The sequence below is a fragment of the Amblyraja radiata genome, chromosome 15 (genome assembly GCF_010909765.2).
Source record: "Amblyraja radiata isolate CabotCenter1 chromosome 15, sAmbRad1.1.pri, whole genome shotgun sequence".
NCBI classification, from domain to species: Eukaryota; Metazoa; Chordata; class Chondrichthyes; order Rajiformes; family Rajidae; genus Amblyraja; species Amblyraja radiata.
Window position 1 is genome coordinate 17,767,173 of NC_045970.1, and position 19,514 is coordinate 17,786,686.

The following is a 19,514-nucleotide window of genomic DNA, read 5'->3' on the forward strand; positions in this document are numbered from 1 at the left end:
GGGCCACATCTAACTCCCTCTTAAATATAGCCAATGAACTGGCCTCAACTACCCTCTGTGGCAGAGAGTTCCAGAGATTCAGCACTCTCTGTGTGAAAAATGTTTTTCTCATCTCGGTCTTAAAGGATTTCCCCCTTATCCTTAAGCTGTGACCCCTTGTCCTGGACTTCCCCAACATCGGAAACAATCTTCCTGCATCTAGCCTGTCCAACCCCTTAAGAATTTTGTAAGTTTCTATAAGATCCCCCCTCAATCTCCTAAATTCTAGCGAGTATAGGCCGAGTCTATCCAGTCTTTCTTCATATGAAAGTCCTGACATCCCAGGAATCAGTCTGGTGAACCTTCTCTGCACTCCCTCTATGGCAATAATGTCCTTCCTCAGATTTGGAGACCAAAAGTGTACGCAATACTCCAGGTGTGGTCTCACCAAGACCCTGTACAACTGCAGTAGAACCTCCCTGCTCCTATACTCAAATCCTTTTGCTATGAATGCTAACATACCATTCGCTTTCTTCACTGCCTGCTGCACCTGCATGCCTACTTTCAATGACTGGTGTACCATGACACCCATGTCTCGTTGCATCACCCCTTTTCCTAATCGGCCACCATTCAGATAAAAGTCTACTTTCCTGTTTTTGCCACCAAAGTGGATAACCTCACATTTATCCACATTATACTGCAGCTGCCATGCATTTGCCCACTCACCCAGCCTATCCAAGTCACCTTGCAGCCTCCTAGCCAGGGCCGGATTAAGACCCATAGAGGCCCTAAGCACTTAAAAGATGTTGGTGCCCCCATATATATGTAATTCAAGTCACCTTGCAGTCTCCTAGCATCCTCCTCATAGCTAACACTGCCCCCCAGCTTAGTGTCATCCGTAAACATGGAGATGTTGCCTTCAATTCCCTCATCCAGATCATTAATATATATTGTAAATAGCTGGGGTCCCAGCACTGAGCCTTGCGGTACCCCACTAGTCACTGCCTGCCATTGTGAAAAGGACCCGTTTACTCCTACTCTTTGCTTCCTGTTTGCCAGCCAGTTCTCTATCCACATCAATACTGAACCCCCAATACCGTGTGCTTTAAGTTGGTATACTAATCTCTTATGTGGGACCTTGTCGAACGCCTTCTGAAAGTCCAGATACAACACATCCACTGGTTCTCCCCTATCCACTCTACCCAGTAGTGCGCAAGAACAATCCTGACCATCATTTAGGGTTATTAATGTCAAGTGCACCACAGCAAAGTGAAAAGCTTTGTTTTGCTTGTTATCCTGAGAGATCAGATATTACATACATAAATAGAAACAAGTCAAACTCAAATATTGGATATTGTTGTACTGCCATTTAAATATTAATACTTCATTTTACCCGAGCTCTTGGTGTTCCGCTTGAAGAAGTTTCTTTTCTAGATACTTCATTTTGCGTTTCCACAATTTGGATGATATTATCTTCTGATGTTTCAGTTGTCTCTCCATCATCACATATCATCTCAGTGAATGAAGGTTTATTTGGACTCAAACAGATTTGCAGCATGGAATCAGAAATTCTTTCAGTGTTTACGGGAGTTGAAAACATTTCACTCAAACCACTATAGTCACAGTTTTCCATTTCTTTTTCTGCACAAAATATGTTCTTAATTCCAACATAATTGATCTCAGGACTCTTTGGTTTTTGTTTAGATTCAGCCAACAGCTTGTGTATCCCAACAAAATGTTCTATTTGATTCACTTTAGCTCTGGGTGTCTTCATGATTCTTTTCACACCAACCATGTCTTCCACAGGTCGCAGTTTCACTCTAGGTGTCTTCATGATTCTTTTCACACCAACCAAATCTTCCACAGATTGCCCTTTCATTCTAGGTGTCTTAACGATTTTGCTCACACCAGCAATGTCTTCCAAGGCCTGCCCTTTCGCACTAGGTGTCTTCATGGTTCTTTGAGGGTCTCCATTGCTTTCTGCGTCGCTATGCATTTCAGTTACCTTGAATGTGGTTTCACAAGGACTGTTTGAACTACAAGATAAATCAGCTCGGCATTTTAGCAGACGCAAAACTGCTTTGCGTCTTGCAACAGAGACTGTTAGTGGTGTGTCACTCTTTACACCTAAAATAATGATAATATGAAAAATTAGGAACATGGAAAAAATATGCAATAGCATCTGTTTATGGTCATATCAATATATAGTTATTCTTTTGAAAAACGTCAATTGTTCCCAAACAATCCTCCATTTGAATCCCTGTTTAAAATTCACTTGCCCCTATTTTCCAACTTGCCTACTGACATACTTCTGAACAACATTGCCTAGTTATCAATATTTAGAATGGGCTTTCCTTACACCACCCTATTACTCCTTAGATCACGCCTTCCAACCCCTCCAAAGATGAATATGTTTATCCAATTTTGTTTTTTGTCACATCCCCACATTTCGACACCTTCAACTGCAATTGCGTTTTAACTGCCTAGATCTCAAACTCAGGAATTATTATTCAAACTCATTCATTTAATGCATAACATTTAATGCACACCAATCCCCCAACATTTGGTCTCATGGATTAATACCTCACACAACCAAGATAAAGTTTTTTGTTATTCCTTCCCTAAACCTCTCTTCAACAATAAAGCACTCCTTAAATTTCACCTCATCTGCCCAATCGGGCACTCTTCCTTCTCCACACTCTTCCCTCTCCAACAAACAATGGACACTGGTTTACTGCAGGAAAATATGACTAAAACAGATAGATATGTGGAAGCCCTACTATAAAAGCCAATTAAAAACCACCATTTCCCCATGATGCCTCATATTTCATGCACAATGACAGATCAGTAGTAGAAACTATAAACATGAGATTCCATTGATTATGAAGTGATCATCAGATCAGTTTCATAAGTCTTTATATTATTCCCCTCGAGATTGTGTACTTAAACAGCCACATTGTGTCCTCCAATAGCTACAAATATTACAACTTTCCTTCTATGCTTCACACATTCGGCTTCAGGTTGCCTGTTCACACTCCTACCTCACTATCTGTTTCATTCAGTCCCAGCTTTAGACCTGGGTGACCACCTATCATTCTCTACGATAATGCCCCATAACATCAGTCACACCCAAATTTAACATTGACAAAATTAATAGCTTAGTGGGTGAAGATAAAGATGGCAAGAAATAGAAGTGATGAAGCAATTCAAACAGACGTGCTAAAAGGGCCAAGGTTACGCAAGTAGACATATGTTAGAGCAAAAAATGGCACAACAATGAGGATAGAGACCTCTTAATATGATGGCAAATGATATTGGACTAACCAGCTTCCTTGGGTGTTTTGGTAGCAGAGTTTTCAAGTGTTTTCTGAAATATTGGAACGGCTGAAGCCGTTTGAGCATCAACAATGTTCGAGGCCTTTAATAATGGATTTGCTCTCTCATTTAAAGTTACGGGAGTACTGAACAGTTCAGCCACACCTGTTGAGTATTAACCACATATCTATTAATGTGAAAGTTACATAAATGCAACATTTCAAACTCAGTTATGACTTTTTAAAAAGGATCACTAACCAATACAGACCAATATACTCTCTTTGATAAGGACAGCATTACCTGTAAAGCTTTCATCCATTTCCTTAACTTTCCGCCTCGATGAAACAGTTCTTGTTGGCCATGGAGCATGTCCAGTTGGTTTAGTATTAGTAGCTTGTGATTTGCCAATGACTATTGTTACTGGTGAAGCAGCATGCCCAGTACTAAAATGTTCTTTCACTAAACGAGCAGGTGTCTGTTGAAACAAGTTAAATTGTTATGCCCTACAATTGTACGATACGATACAACTTTATTTAACTTCGTTTTTTAATTTATTTAACTAAAATAAAATCACAATTTTATTGTAACTTAGGATATTAATAATATAATCAGAATTAAGATAAACAAATTCAGTCATTAAACTATACCAAGACAACTTTACAACATATATGCAGTTAGCCAAGTCAAAAATTAGTCTTCGGAAAGATTAGCCATATGTGATTATCAAATGTCGCTTGCATGCTGGACAGAAATTTACCACTTTCGAGATGACATTCTTGGCCCGTTTTCGCTTTACAGCAGGTTTCTTTGCAACATTCCGCAACTGAGGTCTTGCTACTCCTTCCTTTACCACCTGCGCCCATGACTTTTTCACTAATTACAAATTAGAAGAAAAACCCTTAATTTCAATATTCAGATACAAATAACACACTATCTTAATCCCAGCACTCAAATCACATAACAGAGCTGCCATGTTTTGTCAGAGCATTTCAGTATTCTAGTGCCTGAAAATCAGTATTTTGCTGAGGAAATCAGTATTTTTACACAGTGCCATTTTGCTGGAAAAAAATGTGGTAAGAGTACAAGAATGCATAACTTTGCTACGAATTGACATGTCTTATACGCACATTACTTAACAGTGCATTCATTGCCATCTCTTTGTATACTGCTGTTTGAACGGCTGCTTTCTGCTTTTAACACCAGATGGTGATGCAGAAGCCATTTGGAAGTCTCCCTCCCTCGCTCCCTCCTTCCTCTCCTTTTTTCTCCCTCCCGCTCTTATTCCATCCCTCCCTCGCTCCCACTCCCTCACCCTCCCCTAACAGTCTGTGATCCATAGCGCTATGTGTAAATGCAATAGCATTTTTAGAGCCCATAGCGCTGTTCGTTGAAATTCCCACGCGTTAAACTGACAGCGCTGTTTAAGTCTGTAGCTGGACAGGCAGATCAAAGCTTACAAAAATAATCATCTAGATCTTGAAATTTAAAATACTAATAGATTTAATCGGCTATAATTTTTAGAGGTACAGTATGACTTTTTATATCCTTGCACTTTTTAAGCAGCAAGATGAAACAGGAAGTCGGGCTGATTTAAAAAAAAATCTGTATTTTACAAAGCAAATCCGCACATCCGTATTTTGATCGCATTTCCGTACAAAATACGGAAAACCCAAGTAAAAGCTTCACAGTAAGCATTGGGTAACTACTGCATACATTTACTTCCAATCTGAGATTAAGCAAAGGCAAACATTGCAATATGGATATCCATGCTAAAATAGAAAGAAAGATCAAGAGATACTGGCCCATTTTCCAGATAACTGGAAATCACTTCTGTCTCAACAGTTAAAGTTACCCCTAATTATAATTGAATGTTTTCACTACTACATTTGTGTTTGGTATCATCAACCAAGAGATTGGTGGATCGTTTCCAACCACAATGACTGCAGGTGAAATAAACTAAACCAACTAACAATGTTGCATGTAATCTTAAACAAATGCCATTAAACAAATTTGACTAAATGGGACATTGAAAGGCGCCCGCAAATAAAATTTATTATTATTATCATTATTACTAACTTTGCTCATTGCCATATAGGGACAAATTTGACATAATTATCGAACTTAATTGATGGATTGAAAAAACAAGACACCAATAATAGTCACTTCTGATGAGAGAATTTAATTGCTATCCAAAGGTATAGGTTAATCCAGTGATCCGAGGTCTTGCTTGCAACATAAGTGGGAAAAATATTCCCATGTAGCAACAAATCTCCAAGATAGGATACCTGGTCTTCTAGCTATAGCAATTCTAGATTATCAGCCAACTTTCACAAGATGAAAGCATTATTTCAGCCGTAATATTGCCAAATCTATCTGTATAATTAATTGAGTAATTTACCATATCATTTACCCCATTAATGAATGTAATGCTGATGCACCAAAATCAGGAAGCATCAGAATTAGATTTAATAGTCCAAGAAATAAGACAAAATAAAAAATCCTTCCAAAATTTACAGCGTTGATGCGATGAAGTGAAATTGGCAAGACCAACACAGGCACATACAAAGGCTTACGTCGAGCAGTTTTATGAAATGCGAGGCATTTAAAAAAAAAATGGTTGAGAATATAATACAATTAGCCTGTTTGAAAGTAATTAATTCTGAAAGAAACTTGGGTAGATAGATAGAATTCATGATCTAAAAGTGATAGGGATTGTTTTCTTTGGAAAACAAGAAGTTGCGGGGAGACCTGATAGAAGTATATACAAGAAGTATATATGAGGCATAGATAGTGCATGGAACTCGCTGCAGGTGGTGGTAGCTGAGGCAGGTAAAATAGTGGCATTTAAGAGATTTTAGGGTAGTAATATGGATATGCATGGAATGGAAGGATATGGATTACATGTAGGCAGATAACAGTTGGCGTTGGCACCGTGTTCAGCAGACATCGTGTGCCGAAGGGCCTCTCTTGTGCTGTACTGTTCTAGGTTCTCTGGATATTTTGTTTTCTTGTGATACTATTTTAATTTTGTACACACATTATGCTTTAGAAAAATCCTTATTAAAAGCCTTAGTCACTTTACATCCTATAATCAATACAACAAAATGGCAAGCACATTTCACTCGTTAAACTAATGTTTCTTCTTGAATTACTCATAGCAGTCCTTAAGGGAGGTGATTTATTTGCCAATTTCAGTTGAATTCCAGTAACATTAAAAGTACCGTAAATCTTTAGTCCTCATTATTTGTAACTAATTTGAGCAGAAATGCAGTTGCTATCCTTTGAGATGCTTTGTGATACAAAATAGTAGTTAGCCATCGCAAATAAAATATAATTTTAGGGAAAGCCATACCCAACAAGTTCCCAAATGACGCTCCACTCTGCCTCCTAGATTGTATTCCTGCAAGAAGTGAAACACTTCTCCTTGTGCTTTTCCTGGATTTTTTCCCCCCAGAACTTGGTTTCTGTTGAGATTGATCCAACTGTGCCAGACCGAGAGACTTTGCAGATCTAGTTAAGCTGGGAGGTGCAGCAACAAGAGAAATGGAGAAGCGTCCCTTCAGCTGTGGAGAACCAAACAAGCCAGCAGTGATTGGATAGGACACTCCGCTGGACAACATAGTATCTGAAGAAGAAAGCTTCTTTTGTGAACGAGTTCCTGAACCTGGTGAACTTTTGACAGAAGACGGGGAGGACATTTTTCCTGAAGAATTCTTGACATTAGATGATTGCTCAGTAATTAATGAGGATATCTTGGCTGAAGGTGACCTTTTGATAGTTGATTTTATTCTTGTTGTTGATCGAGACACCTTGTTAGGGGACATTTTGTTTTTCCTTGGAGAAACTCTTGTTGAATCAATATTTGACATTGGGGAAGTTGTATTATTTTCATTTTGTTCACTGCATTCCTTAAAATGAGAAATAGTACAAATTAATACAATAAAAGTAATGTTTTCAAGTAAAAACAGGGCTTGAAATTAACGGTTGCCAATGGCGACCTAAAGTGCTGTCGGGCAACCTAACAGCCGTCCCATTTTGCCCGGTTTGGCAAGCAACTCTGAGCGGCCCCCCTCTCTATCTCTCTCTGGCACTCTCCGTCTAGGGCCACCGGGTCTCCGCTCGCTGCCCGCTCCTCATCCGCCGGCACGGCAGGCCGTCTTGCACATGCGCACTGCTACAGACAGCACATCTTTTCCCCTGCACATGCGCACAACCACGGCTATCGCATCATCAGCCGCCCTGCCACGGCAACTGGTCGGCGTCGGCCACTTTCTCCCACCCTTTGCATTGTGGGAGATCTGGCCACCATTGCTGTCTGGTCGCCACGACCGCTGAAAACCAACGCAGAATCACTGCCTGGAGCTGGAGTAACTCTATCTCCTGTTCTGTATTATGTTTACATATTCTGTTGTGCTGCAGCAAGAATTTCATTGTCCTATCTGGGACACATGACAATAAAACTCTTGACTTGAACTTAAGCAAAAAAAGGTTATTGGGAAAAAAGAGTTACCTTAAATTTAGTTGCATCTGGTTGGGTAACTATGGTAGGATGAAGACTATTCCATGCCTTAATTGTGAGGGGGAACTCCATGGAGCAGCCAACATCTCGGGATAGAAGAAATTGGGTGACGTTTCGGGTAGAGACCCTTCTTTACATTTCCTCTGGTTTTAGTTTAATTTAAAGATAGTGTGGAAACAGGCCCTTCGGCCCACGCCGACCACCTGTAAATTAGTTCTATCCCACACCTTAGCGACATAAGTCAAGAGTGTTTTATTCTCTCACATCCCAGTTAGAACAATGAAATCCTTACTTGCAGCAGCACAACAGAATATATAAACATAGTACTCTGTAAACAATGTTATAAACGAGAAATGAAAACCATGTATATTTATATATGAATATATAAGTATATAAATATATATATATAATTAATCTCCTGGGATTAATAAAGTTTTATTGCATAGTATCGTGTGGGTAGGAAGGAACTGCAGATGTTGGTTTAAAATGAAGATAGACACAAAAAGCTGGAGTAACTCAACAGGTCAGACAGAATATCTGGACAAAAGGAAAATATTACGTTATGGGTTGGGTCTGAAAAAGGTTCCTGCACAACTTTGGAATGTGGAAGGAAACAATCACCCGGAGAAAACCCATGCGATCAAAGGGAAAAGGAGCAAACTCCATACAGACAGCACCCATATTCAGGATCGATTCCAGGCCTCTGGCAATTTTAGGCAGCAACTTTTTGGCCAATGTGCTGCCCATAGTCTTGAACTGAATTATAACATACAGTAGCTGTAAAGGGAGACATTGTTCACTTAGAGATTTAAGACTGAAAATGGATAGTTTCTTTTTTTTAGTAAGCAAAGTTATCAACGTATCATTTTTTGTGTGTTGGAAAATAAAATATAGTGGCACAGCTGGTGGACTTGCTGCCGCACACACCAGAGATCTGTGTTCGATCCTGTCCTCGGGCACTGTCTGTGTTGAATTTGCACATTCTCCCTGGAAGCGTGTGGGTTTCCTCCCACATCCCATTGGCTTTGTAGGTTAACTTGTCTCTGTAAAATTGCCCCATATGTGTAGTGAGTGGGTGAGGAAAGTGGGGTAACAGAACTTGTGTGAATGGGTAGACAAAAATGCTGGAGAAACTCAGCAGGTGAGGCAGCATCAATGGAGCGAAGGAAATAGGCGACGTTTTGGGTCAAGACCCTTCTTCATATTGATGTCGGGAGGGGGGGGGGGGGGCGGGAAAAAGAAAGGAAGAGGCGGAGACAGTAGGCTGTGGGAGAGCTGGGAATGGGAGGGGAAGGAGTGAGAAAGCAAGGATTACCTGAAATTAGAGAAGCCAATGTTCATACCGCTGGGGTGAAAAATACCCATGCAAAATATGAGGTGCTGTTCCTCCAATTTGCGGTGGGCCTCACTCTGGCCGCGGAGGAGGCCCAGGACAGAAAGGTGGGGTTCGGAATGGGAGGCGTAGTTGAAGTGCTGAGCCACCGGGAGATGAGGTTGGTTATTGTGAACTGAGTGTAGGTGTTGGGTGAAGCGATCGCCAAGCCTGGGCTTGGTCTCACCGAGGTTGATCATACGCTGAATAATCCAACCAGATTTTTGTTTGGAAGTGGAAAGAAATAATAGAAATTGCATTTATTGCAACGTGTAAAAAGAGATGAGATACTGTATTATAATTCTGCTGCATGTCATTGGGGTATATATCATGTCTTGATTGGTGAATATGTTTAGTTTGTGACTTATTTGATGCAGAAATAATATGCGAATGCTTCATTGACCATAATTCCGACTACGCACTTTGTCCGAGCACATAATCATATGCGTCATGCAAGCCTTCTTAAATGACCACCTAAACTGTCATTTGGCAACCTAAAAAGCTGCCAAGGTTGTCCGGCTGGCAACAGGGAAAAAAAGTTAAGCGAGAGCCCTGAAGTATACAACTTAATTTAATATATAACATCTGATTTAAAATTCAAATAATAATGTGAGGCAGCAGCTCAGATTGCAATGCCCATTTCCATATACTGCGATTTCTTGGGGCTGCACGTACCATGTCCAGATGCAGATGGCCTATTCTCAATGCCCTTCAACATTACAAATGGAACTATACAATAATGCAGCTTCACCCTAAAATATTCCCAAAAACCTTTGACAGCTGGCACAACTGGAGATTAATATATGCTGACTATATAACATTTTCATGTTTTTTTTTAAAATTACTGCTGATTAGAAAATGGACAAGTCGCATTGGTATTGTTGGCACCCGCCGAACAACTGTGCGTGGCTCAGAACCCGTACGACTTGCTCCCACAGGCCTGGGCCGAATGGAGCCATAGCAGCAGTGGGCTAGCCACCGGAAGTCGATGAGTGTAGGGGAACCGCCATGAGGGGGAGGGGCGAAGAACAGTGGAGGACACGGCATGGGGGAAGGGAAGATCAATGGAGGACCCAGCGTGGGGGTGACTGCCGTGAGGGAAGGGGGTAGAACAATGAAGGACCCAGCGTGGGGGGACTGCCGTGAGGGAGGGGGAAGAACAATGAAGGACCCGGCGTGGGGAGAACAAAGGAGGAGCCGGTGTACTTTGTAACTTTATCAGCGCCATAGGTGACAGCTATTTGCATACCTTGGGTATGCAAGCAAAGAATTTCACTGCCTTGTCACATGTGAGGATAAAATATTATATTCCATTATAAGCAACATATATTTAGTCAAATTCATAGAGGTAAACGCAATCTGATCCTCAGAAAATATTGGATCCCAGAATAGTCTGAAATCTATTTCTCTAATCTATTTAATGTAGCAGCATCATTACCCATTGCCCACTGCCTTTCAAAATAACATTGAAGAGAAATTATTATTCAATTCTATGGGAAAACCTAAGTTTATCTCACACGCACATTCACCATAACAGAAAACATTATCAGATTTGTTTTTAAACTTGAACTCAGAAAATTAAAGATTGCACACCCAATAATTGTTGTCATGCTTAACTCTTGCCACAAGGTGGTGATCAACATACTAGTATAAAATGTTTATTATTTCAATACCCAATCGAAGACACTGGATGGTGCTGTGGGGAAGCAAGAACAATGCAATTCTACATAGCAGCCAAGCTAAGTTTTACATGGCAGATCAATGCATTTTCTAGAGATCAACTGCCAACTGAAATAACAATCCACATAATGGGAGAGTTCAAGTTCTTAGTGTTACTATTCCGCACATGATATATTTAAAAGGAAATTTTGAAGTAATAATTCAGATCCGAACAGATTACTCTGAAGAAAGGTCTCAGCAAAGTGCTGGAGTAACTCAGCAGGTCAGGCAACATCTCTGGAGAACATGGATAGGTGACGTTTCGGGCTGCATGACCTGCTGAGTTATTCCAACACTTTGCGTCCATTTGTGTTTCTGTTCTAAAGTAGATACTCTTCTGCTTAATACATTATCCACACAAACCTTTCGGCTGGGTTTTCATAACTCACTCATAAATGCACTTTAATAGCTACCTGAATTGCAAAGGCACGTGTCCCTATACTGGATGCACGTTTCAGCAATGCACGACTAAATGGTGTGCTCACTCGAGTCGGAGTGCCTCCCTTTCGCAGAGGAGAGCATGGTGGCATACGCTTGTCAAATACTTCTGGGCTTAAGTTTTCACCAAAAGAGACTCTCTTTCTCTTTAATACTGGACCACAAGTTGTTTCATTTTCACTTCTGCGCTTTTTGGATGAGCTTGGGGAACCTAACAGGGAAAAAAAGGGGACAGTATTAAACCAAAATTAATCTGAAATATTAAAATACAGCATCATAATTTATAGCTAAGCCACAATGTCACTGAGAAGGAACAACTTATATATTTGCAAAATTTCACCAGGCCTCATTATTAAGCTACATAATAAAACTTCTCTGCTACATCAATCTCACAAGGAATGCCAATTGTAATCAAATGGAATAGCAATCACAAAATTTACAACACTTGAGATCACCATTTTGTCCATAGTGTGCATGCCAGTATCTAATGGCAAATGACAATTCAGTTAATTCATTCTTTCCAGGGCTGCAGTGATGCAAGGTGCTTCATCACCATTTTTCAAAGGCAATTAAAGCAATAAATGCTGGTCTTGCCAGAGACACACATATCAGTGTCATTAAACGTGACTGAATAACAATCTATTTATTAATTTTACAATGTATTTACTTCATCTTCATTATGTTCAATTCATATCACACACTTCAATCATACCAATTAACTAGAATCAGCTCTCTTTTCTAAAAGCACCAAATACATATCTGTTTTGATGCTTATGGGTTAATGGAATCTATCTATATTACTAAAACTCTGTTCTTGACTGGTTTTGGCGATCTGTGCTGCGATTTCCGAGAGAACGCCGCCACCTACGGCCGTCATTTTTGGCCACCTCGCTCAGAGCCCCCCCTCCGCCGCATGTGTGCCGAGGATTTTTCCCGTCGATTAAAAATGAGAGATATTAATGTTTTTACAAAATTCCCCATTCTCTCTGAACCAAATGTCTATTGGTTCTAAAGCTTGCAAAAAAGTGTCTATTGGTTCTAAAGCTTACAAAAAAATGTCTATTGGTTCTAAAGCTTGCAAAAAATGTCTATTGGTTCTAAAGCTTGCAAAAAATGTCTATTGGTTCTAAAGCTTGCAAAAAAATGTCTATTGGTTCTAAAGCTTGCAAAAAGTGTCTCTATTGATTCTAAGCTTCCAAAATATGTCTATTGGTTCTAAAGCTTGCAAAAATATGTCTATTGGTTCTAAAGCTTGCAAAAAATGTCTATTGGTTCTAAAATGGTTCATACTAGCGCTCCAGAAAGTCCCCCCCCCCCCTCTCCTTTCTACTTACTGCAAATGGTGGCTTGGGAGCTTTGGCTTGAAGTTGAAAGGCACTATTACTGCAAATGGTGGCTTGGTTGCTTTGGCTTGAAGTTGAAAGGCACTACTTACTGCAAATGGTGGCTTGGGTGTGGTTTGAAGTTGAAAGACCCCACTTACTGCAAATGGTGGCATGAAGTTGAAAGGCACTACTTACTGCAAATGGTGGATTGGTTGCTTTGGCTTGAAGTTGAAAGGCACTACTTACTGCAAATGGTGGCTTGGGAGCTTTGGCTTGAAGTTGAAAGGCACTATTTCTGTGAATGGTGGCTTGGTTGCTTTGGCTTGAAGTTGAAAGACACTACTTACTGCAAATTGTAGCTTGGGTGCTTTGGCATTAAGTTGAAAGGCACTGCAAATGGTGGCATGAAGTTGAAAGGCACTACTTACTGCAAATGGTGGCTTGGGAGCTTTGGCTTGAAGTTGAAAGGCACTACTTCCTGCAAATGGTGGCTTGGGAGCTTTGACTTGAAGTTGAAAGGCACTATTACTGCAAATGGTGGCTTGGGAGCTTTGACTTGAAGTTGAAAGGCAGTACTTACTGCAAATGGTGCCTTGGGTGTGGCTTGAAGTTGAAAGACACCACTTACTGCAAATGGTGGCTTGGGAGCTTTAGCATGAAGTTGAAAGGCACTATTAATGCAAATGGTGGCTTGGGTGTGGCTTGAAGTTGAAAGGCACTACTTCCTGCAAATGATGGCTTGGGTGTGGCTTGAAGTTGAAAGACACCACTTACTGCAAATGGTGGCATGAAGTTGAAAGGCACTACTTAATGCAAATGATGGCTTGGGAGCTTTGGCTGAAGTTGAAAGGCACTATTACTGCGAATTGTGGCTTGGTTGCTTTGGCTTGAAGTTGAAAGGCACTAATTACTGCAAATGGTGGCTTGTGTGTGGCTTGAAGATAAAAGGCACTACTTACTGCAAATGGTGGCATGGGTGTGGCTTGAAGTTGAAAGGCACTACTTACTGCAGATGGTGTCTTGGGTGCACTGGCTTGAAGTTGAAAGGCACTACTTACTGCACTTACTACTTTTCCTCCGCCATCTCCAACGTGACCCCACCACTCGCCACATCTTCCCATCTCCCCCCATGTCTGCCTTCCGCAAAGACCGCTCCCTCCGCAACTCCCTCGTCAATTCTTCCCTTCCCTCCCGCACCACCCCCTCCCCGGGCACTTTCCGTTGCAACCGCAAGAAATGCAACACCTGTCCCTTCACCTCCCCCCTCGACTCCATTCAAGGTCCCAAGCAGTCGTTCCAGGTGCGACAAAGGTTCACCTGTATCTCCTCCAACCTCATCTACTGCATCCGCTGCTCTAGATGTCAGCTGATTTACATCGGTGAGACCAAGCGTAGGTTGGGCGATCGTTTCGCCGAACACCTCCGCTCAGTCCGCAATAACCTACCTGACCTCCCGGTGGCTCAGCACTTCAACTCCCCCTCCCATTCCCAATCCGACCTCTCTGTCCTGGGTCTCCTCCATTGCCAGAGTGAGCAACAGCGGAAATTGGAGGAACAGCACCTCATATTCCGTCTGGGGACCTTGCGTCCTTATGGCATTAACATTGAATTCTCCCAATTTGGCTAGCCCGTGCTGTCTCCTCCCCTTCCTTAACCCTCTAGCTGTCTCCTCCCACCCTCCCATCCGCCCGCCCTCGGGCTCCTCCTCCTCGTCCCCTTTTCCTTCTTTCTTTCCCCACCCCCCATCAGTCTGAAGAAGGGTTTCGGCCCGAAACGTCGCCTATTTCCTTCGCTCCATAGATGCTGCTGCACCCGCTGAGTTTCCCAAGCAATTTTGTGTACCTTCGATATTCCAGCATCTGCAGTTCCCTTTTGAATACTTACTGCAAATGGTGGCTTGGATGCAATGGCTTGAAGTTAAAAGGCACTACTTAATGCAAATGGTGGCATGAAGTTGAAATGCACAACTTACTGCAAATGGTGGCTTGGGTGCTTTGGCTTGAAGTTGAAATGCACTACTTACTGCAAATGGTGGCTTGGGTGCTTTGGCTTGAAGTTAAAAGGCACTACTGTAAATGCACTTACTTCCTGTTTGCACTGTATATTGATTTTATATAAAACGCTACCACTTACGGCTGTGATTTTTGGCCATCTTACCCAGTCCCCCTCCGCTGAGCAGGTGCAGATAATTCTTCCCATCAATGAAAAATAAAAGTGTTATTAGTTTTTTTTTAAATGTTGAGAATCTCTCTCCTGTCAATCACTCCATGAAAGCCACACCTTTTCCGGTGGGGGGGGGGGAGATGGGTTATAAAACCCGGAAATGTGGGTGTGGCTCAGTCTCTGCAAGATGGAGGAGGGAGAGGTCACGACTTTAGTGGCTTTGCACCCTACTTCAAATGGTATGAAACTGCACTTGAATTTGGTGGCCTTGCACCCTGCTAGAAGTGGTAAGAAACTGCACTTGAATTTGGTGGCCTTATACCCTGCTTGAAATACGGTATAAGCCGTGAGTCAACTACCATCCCACCAGCCGTGAGTGAGTTGCCAGCACAACAGGCTTGATTGACTGAGACGCCAGCCCAAGAATCCATTTGGCACACAATTTGCATACTAGCCCTCTGGAAACCAGTCCCTTCAGCCCACAACACCCATACTAGCGCTCCAGAAAGCCCCCCCCCCCCACTGGCCACCAATATTAGAATTGGTGGAGAGGTGGAATATTGCGTTGGATGACCAGCCCTCCTATGTGATGCTGGGACCCAACGGGTCCCACTTAGTCTAGTATATTATAAAGCATGACACCGATCTGTACAAAACATTGTTCGGAGGCAAAACAAAAATGGATCTTCAAATTGTGGCACATATTAGTTGAATACTAGACTAAGTGGGACCCGTTGGGTCCCAGCATCACACGGGAGGGCTGGTCACCCAACGCAATATTCCAGCTCTTCACCAATTCCAATATCACTCGCTAGTGGGAAGGGTCTTTCTTTTGCGCTAGTATGGGTGTTGTGGGCCGAAGATACTGGTTTCCTGAGGGCTAGTATATACATTGTGGGCCGAATGGATTCTTGGGCTGGCAGCTCAGTCACTGAGGCCTGGCAGTACAGTCACTCGTTCATTTTGTACAAATTCATTTTGTGAACAGTCACTCATACAAATTCATTTTGTGAACACAAACTTTTTAAAAAGGCGAGTTAAACAATTGGGCAGCAGCCACCCGACAACCAAAATTCATTTTGTGAACACAAACTTTTTAAAAAGGCGAGGCAAACAATTGGGCAGCAGCCACTTTACAGCCGCATCGAGGGGACTCACCGTGGAGTAGACGTGCGTTCAGTGTTATACGCAGCTCAGAGAGCCGTGACCCTCTCGCTTCCTGGGTCTGGCAGAGACTGAGTGAGGGACTACACTTCTGGGTTTTATAGTCCCTCCCCCCTCCCGCCAGCGGGGGCAGCAGAGAGAATGGAGATTTTTTTAAAAACATTAATATCTCTGATTTTTCATCGATGGGAAAAATCCTCCGGTCCCGGAAGGCGGACTCTGAGCGAGATGGCCAAAAATGACAGCCATAGGTGGCGGCGTTCTCTCGGAAATCGCAGCATAGTGGGCTAAAAGCGGTCAAGATCAGACTTTTAGTAATATAGATTAAACCGTTTAGCCTACCAAGTATGTACCAGATTATCCCTATTAACTAATCACACGAGAACCCATCCATACTAATTCCATTTTCCAGCACTCAACCTGCAGTGAAATCCCTTTTTGGAAATCACATTCCATTGACGTCAATAGAAAACAATTTCAGGTTCAGACCACAATACTCGCATACCAAAGGGGTTTTGCTGCAATCATCAATTCAAAGCTAAATATGTAATCTAAAGCAAAAGGAGATTCTTTACAACAGGTGAATAGGCCTTGTTCAACATCTACAAATGAACACTTATCCAATTGTATTGGCCCCATTTAGCATTTGCCTGCCAGGAATTAAATACTTAGCTGCCCCGAGTGCCATTTTTGTGTCATGGATGATACAAACATTTGTGCATCAACTCACCTTTCCCAGTTTGCTCATTGAGGTCTCTTTGTGGACTTTTAGATGTCCAATCTTTTCGCTTCAAACTTTCTGCTTCCGTCAGGTATTCAATCACATTACTTTCCCAGCTTTTGCTTCGCTGAAATGTTGAACAGAGAGAGGCACCATCTCTCAACACAGGCGATTTGCTTTTTAAAAGAGTTTGCCCATTTTCCTTACATGGCGACGATTTATCTTGAATTTTTGGGAGGTCAACATGCTGCATTTCTGACAATTTATCCTCAAGCTCAGATTTTCCAGCAATTGAAGATTCCAACAACTCTGCTGTTACAGCCTGCACTGCTTGAACATCTAGTGTTTCCAAATTTCTGTCACGCAATGATGTTCTACCTCTTTTGGATTTTGTAGCTGAAGACTCCAAAACATTTGTAAATTTAGTTTGCTCTGAACAAATATCTGCAGCTTCTACATTCTTATAATGTACTGATCTGCCTCGTCTTTTGGGGGTATCTACCATTTCCTCATTGATTTTAACTGTTGCCTGACACTCATCAAGAAAATTATTGTCCACTTTTGACTTTGCAGTTGTAATCTCAGTTTGCACACAGCTGTTGCGTAATGATGATCTTCTTTCATCCGTGTTAACCTTTTCTTCATCTATATTAGCTGTGAAGTGCCCCTCATCAACAGATTTATTTATCTTCTGTGATTTTTTAGTTGAAGAATCCATAATATCTGTGCATTTAACTTCCTCTGAATCAAAATCTGCATCATTCACATTTGTAAGTAATGATGATTGGCTTTGCCTTTTGGGGGTGTGAACTTTTGTCTCAGCTATCTTAGCTGGCATGAGTCCCTTGCTGACTGTTTCATTTTCCATGCCAGATTTTACAATGCAAGATCCCAAAACATTTGCAGATTCAACCTGCTCTGACTCCATATGTGCACCATCCCCATTTTTACTACGCAATGATCGGCTTCTTCTTTTGGGGGAGTCAACCTTTTCCTTACTTTTTTTCATTGGTACGAGTCCTAAATTAACTGCATCAGGTTCTGTGTTCAGTTTCGCAAGTGAAATTTCCAAGACATTTGTAGATTCAACTTGCTCTGACTCCATATCTCGACAATCCACATTTTTATTGCGCAACAATTTTAGTTTTTGTCTTTTCGGGGTGGCAACCTTTTCCTCACCTATTTTCATCGGCGTGAGTTCTAACTTCACAGTATCATGTTCCATGTCCGATTTTGCAAATGAAGATTTCAAAACATTTGTAAATGCAACTGGCTCGGAATCAATATAAGCACGATCCACATCTATATTTCGTATTGATCGGCTTCGTCTTTTTGGAGTGTCAATATTCTCCTGGCCTACTTTAACGGACTTATTGACTGCAGTATTTTCATTGTCTGATTCTGCAACTGAAGATTCCAAAATATTTGTCGATTCAACTTTCTCTAAATGAATATCTTCACCATCCACATTTTTATTATGTAATGATGATCTGCTTCGTCTTTTGGGTGTGTCAAATCTTTCCTCCTTTTTCCTAGTTGGCGTACATTTTTTGCCAACCAAATTTTCCACCACAGATTTTGCAACAGAAGGTTCAGAAAACGTTGTTGTTTCAAATTGCTCTGCTTCAATATCTACTTCATCCCTGTTTTTACCATGCAACAACTTTTGGACAAACATTTTTGGAGATTCATCTTTTCTCTTCTTATTGTTACCAGATGTGTGTTCTGTTTCAAATGATTCATGTTTCACAACTAAATTTTGTCCCATGTTCACCGATGGTTCAAGGTTCTCCTCAATTTTCTTTGGAGCTGCATCCAAACTTAATGATTCACAATTGATAGATTGTTTCTTGCGTTTTTCTTTTGGAGTACCTTTAGCTGTCTGATCATTATTTTGCTCTTTCCCGTTTGCACCCTTAGATAAAGGTGTTATTGATTTATCCTTTGCTTTAGAAAATGTTTCTTCTGTTAATTTGATTATTTCCAGTGTGTTCGTTTGGAGAATGGAAAAGTCTGCATTTGCAATATCTTGAATTAGCTGAGGATTCTGTTCCCTCTTCTCTTTATTTTCACCACTTGTTGCCATCATTCCATCTTCAAAATTAATCTTGCTCGTCCTCCATGTTCTTTCACTTTCTGATGTGCGAGAATTTTTACCATTTTGAGAAATTGTGACATTGGATTCTTTTGCTGGAATACTTGCTTCTCTTTTCAAGTCAGTATTGCTTTTGTCAATTGATGCAGACATATCAGCTTTGTTTGGTTTAGTCTGAATTGGTTTTGTGGCCTCCTCTTTGACCATTTCATATAGTTTGGAGAAAGGTGATAAACTTTCAACATGCGTTGCTTTCCCATCGTTACGTATCTTTGTGGAGTTTCTTCTGTGCTGACTCTGTAGAGTAGGATCTTCTGATCCATTTGGTGTACTCTTTGAAGGTTTTGTTCGTACTTTGAAGCCTTTATCCACTATCTTATCTGATAAAAAAAAAAAAAAAAACAGAAAAATTGAAAAGGCAAAAAAGTTTATTGCTAATACAAACTCAAATTAAAACTCAAGAACAAGCAATGCCTGTTTTCCAATTAAACATTTGTTCCCGCATACAAAAATTAACTGGTTCTTGAAATGATCACATGCGTACAACTGAGAAGTTAAGTGGCATTTTCAGATTCTGTCCTCCCACCTTGAATTAACTGCAAACCACAGGCAATATTTTCTGATATGCACTCTTGGTGGGTCCCATTTACTATGAAATGCTACAAAGATAATCTAACATAACTTGAATGAAGTAGTTAACAGGA

At 41.2% G+C, this 19,514-nt stretch overlaps 1 protein-coding gene across 6 annotated transcripts in view; it reads right to left on the minus strand.

The window, feature by feature from the left end:
- mki67 (marker of proliferation Ki-67) overlaps positions 1 to 19,514 on the minus strand; it is a 46,718-nt gene that overhangs the window by 11,732 nt on the left and 15,472 nt on the right. For 5 of the 6 annotated variants that reach the window (XM_033033686.1, XM_033033689.1, XM_033033688.1 and 2 more), the window contains exons 7-13: positions 16,725 to 19,190; positions 11,318 to 11,553; positions 6,647 to 7,202; positions 4,052 to 4,167; positions 3,595 to 3,769; positions 3,304 to 3,459; positions 1,373 to 2,106 (exon numbers count right to left, since the gene is read on the minus strand). In XM_033033686.1, coding sequence (XP_032889577.1) covers positions 1,373 to 2,106; positions 3,304 to 3,459; positions 3,595 to 3,769; positions 4,052 to 4,167; positions 6,647 to 7,202; positions 11,318 to 11,553; positions 16,725 to 19,190 — 4,439 coding nt within the window. The remainder of the gene's footprint in view (positions 1 to 1,372; positions 2,107 to 3,303; positions 3,460 to 3,594; positions 3,770 to 4,051; positions 4,168 to 6,646; positions 7,203 to 11,317; positions 11,554 to 16,724; positions 19,191 to 19,514) is intronic. The other variant, XM_033033690.1, reaches the window with a different exon arrangement.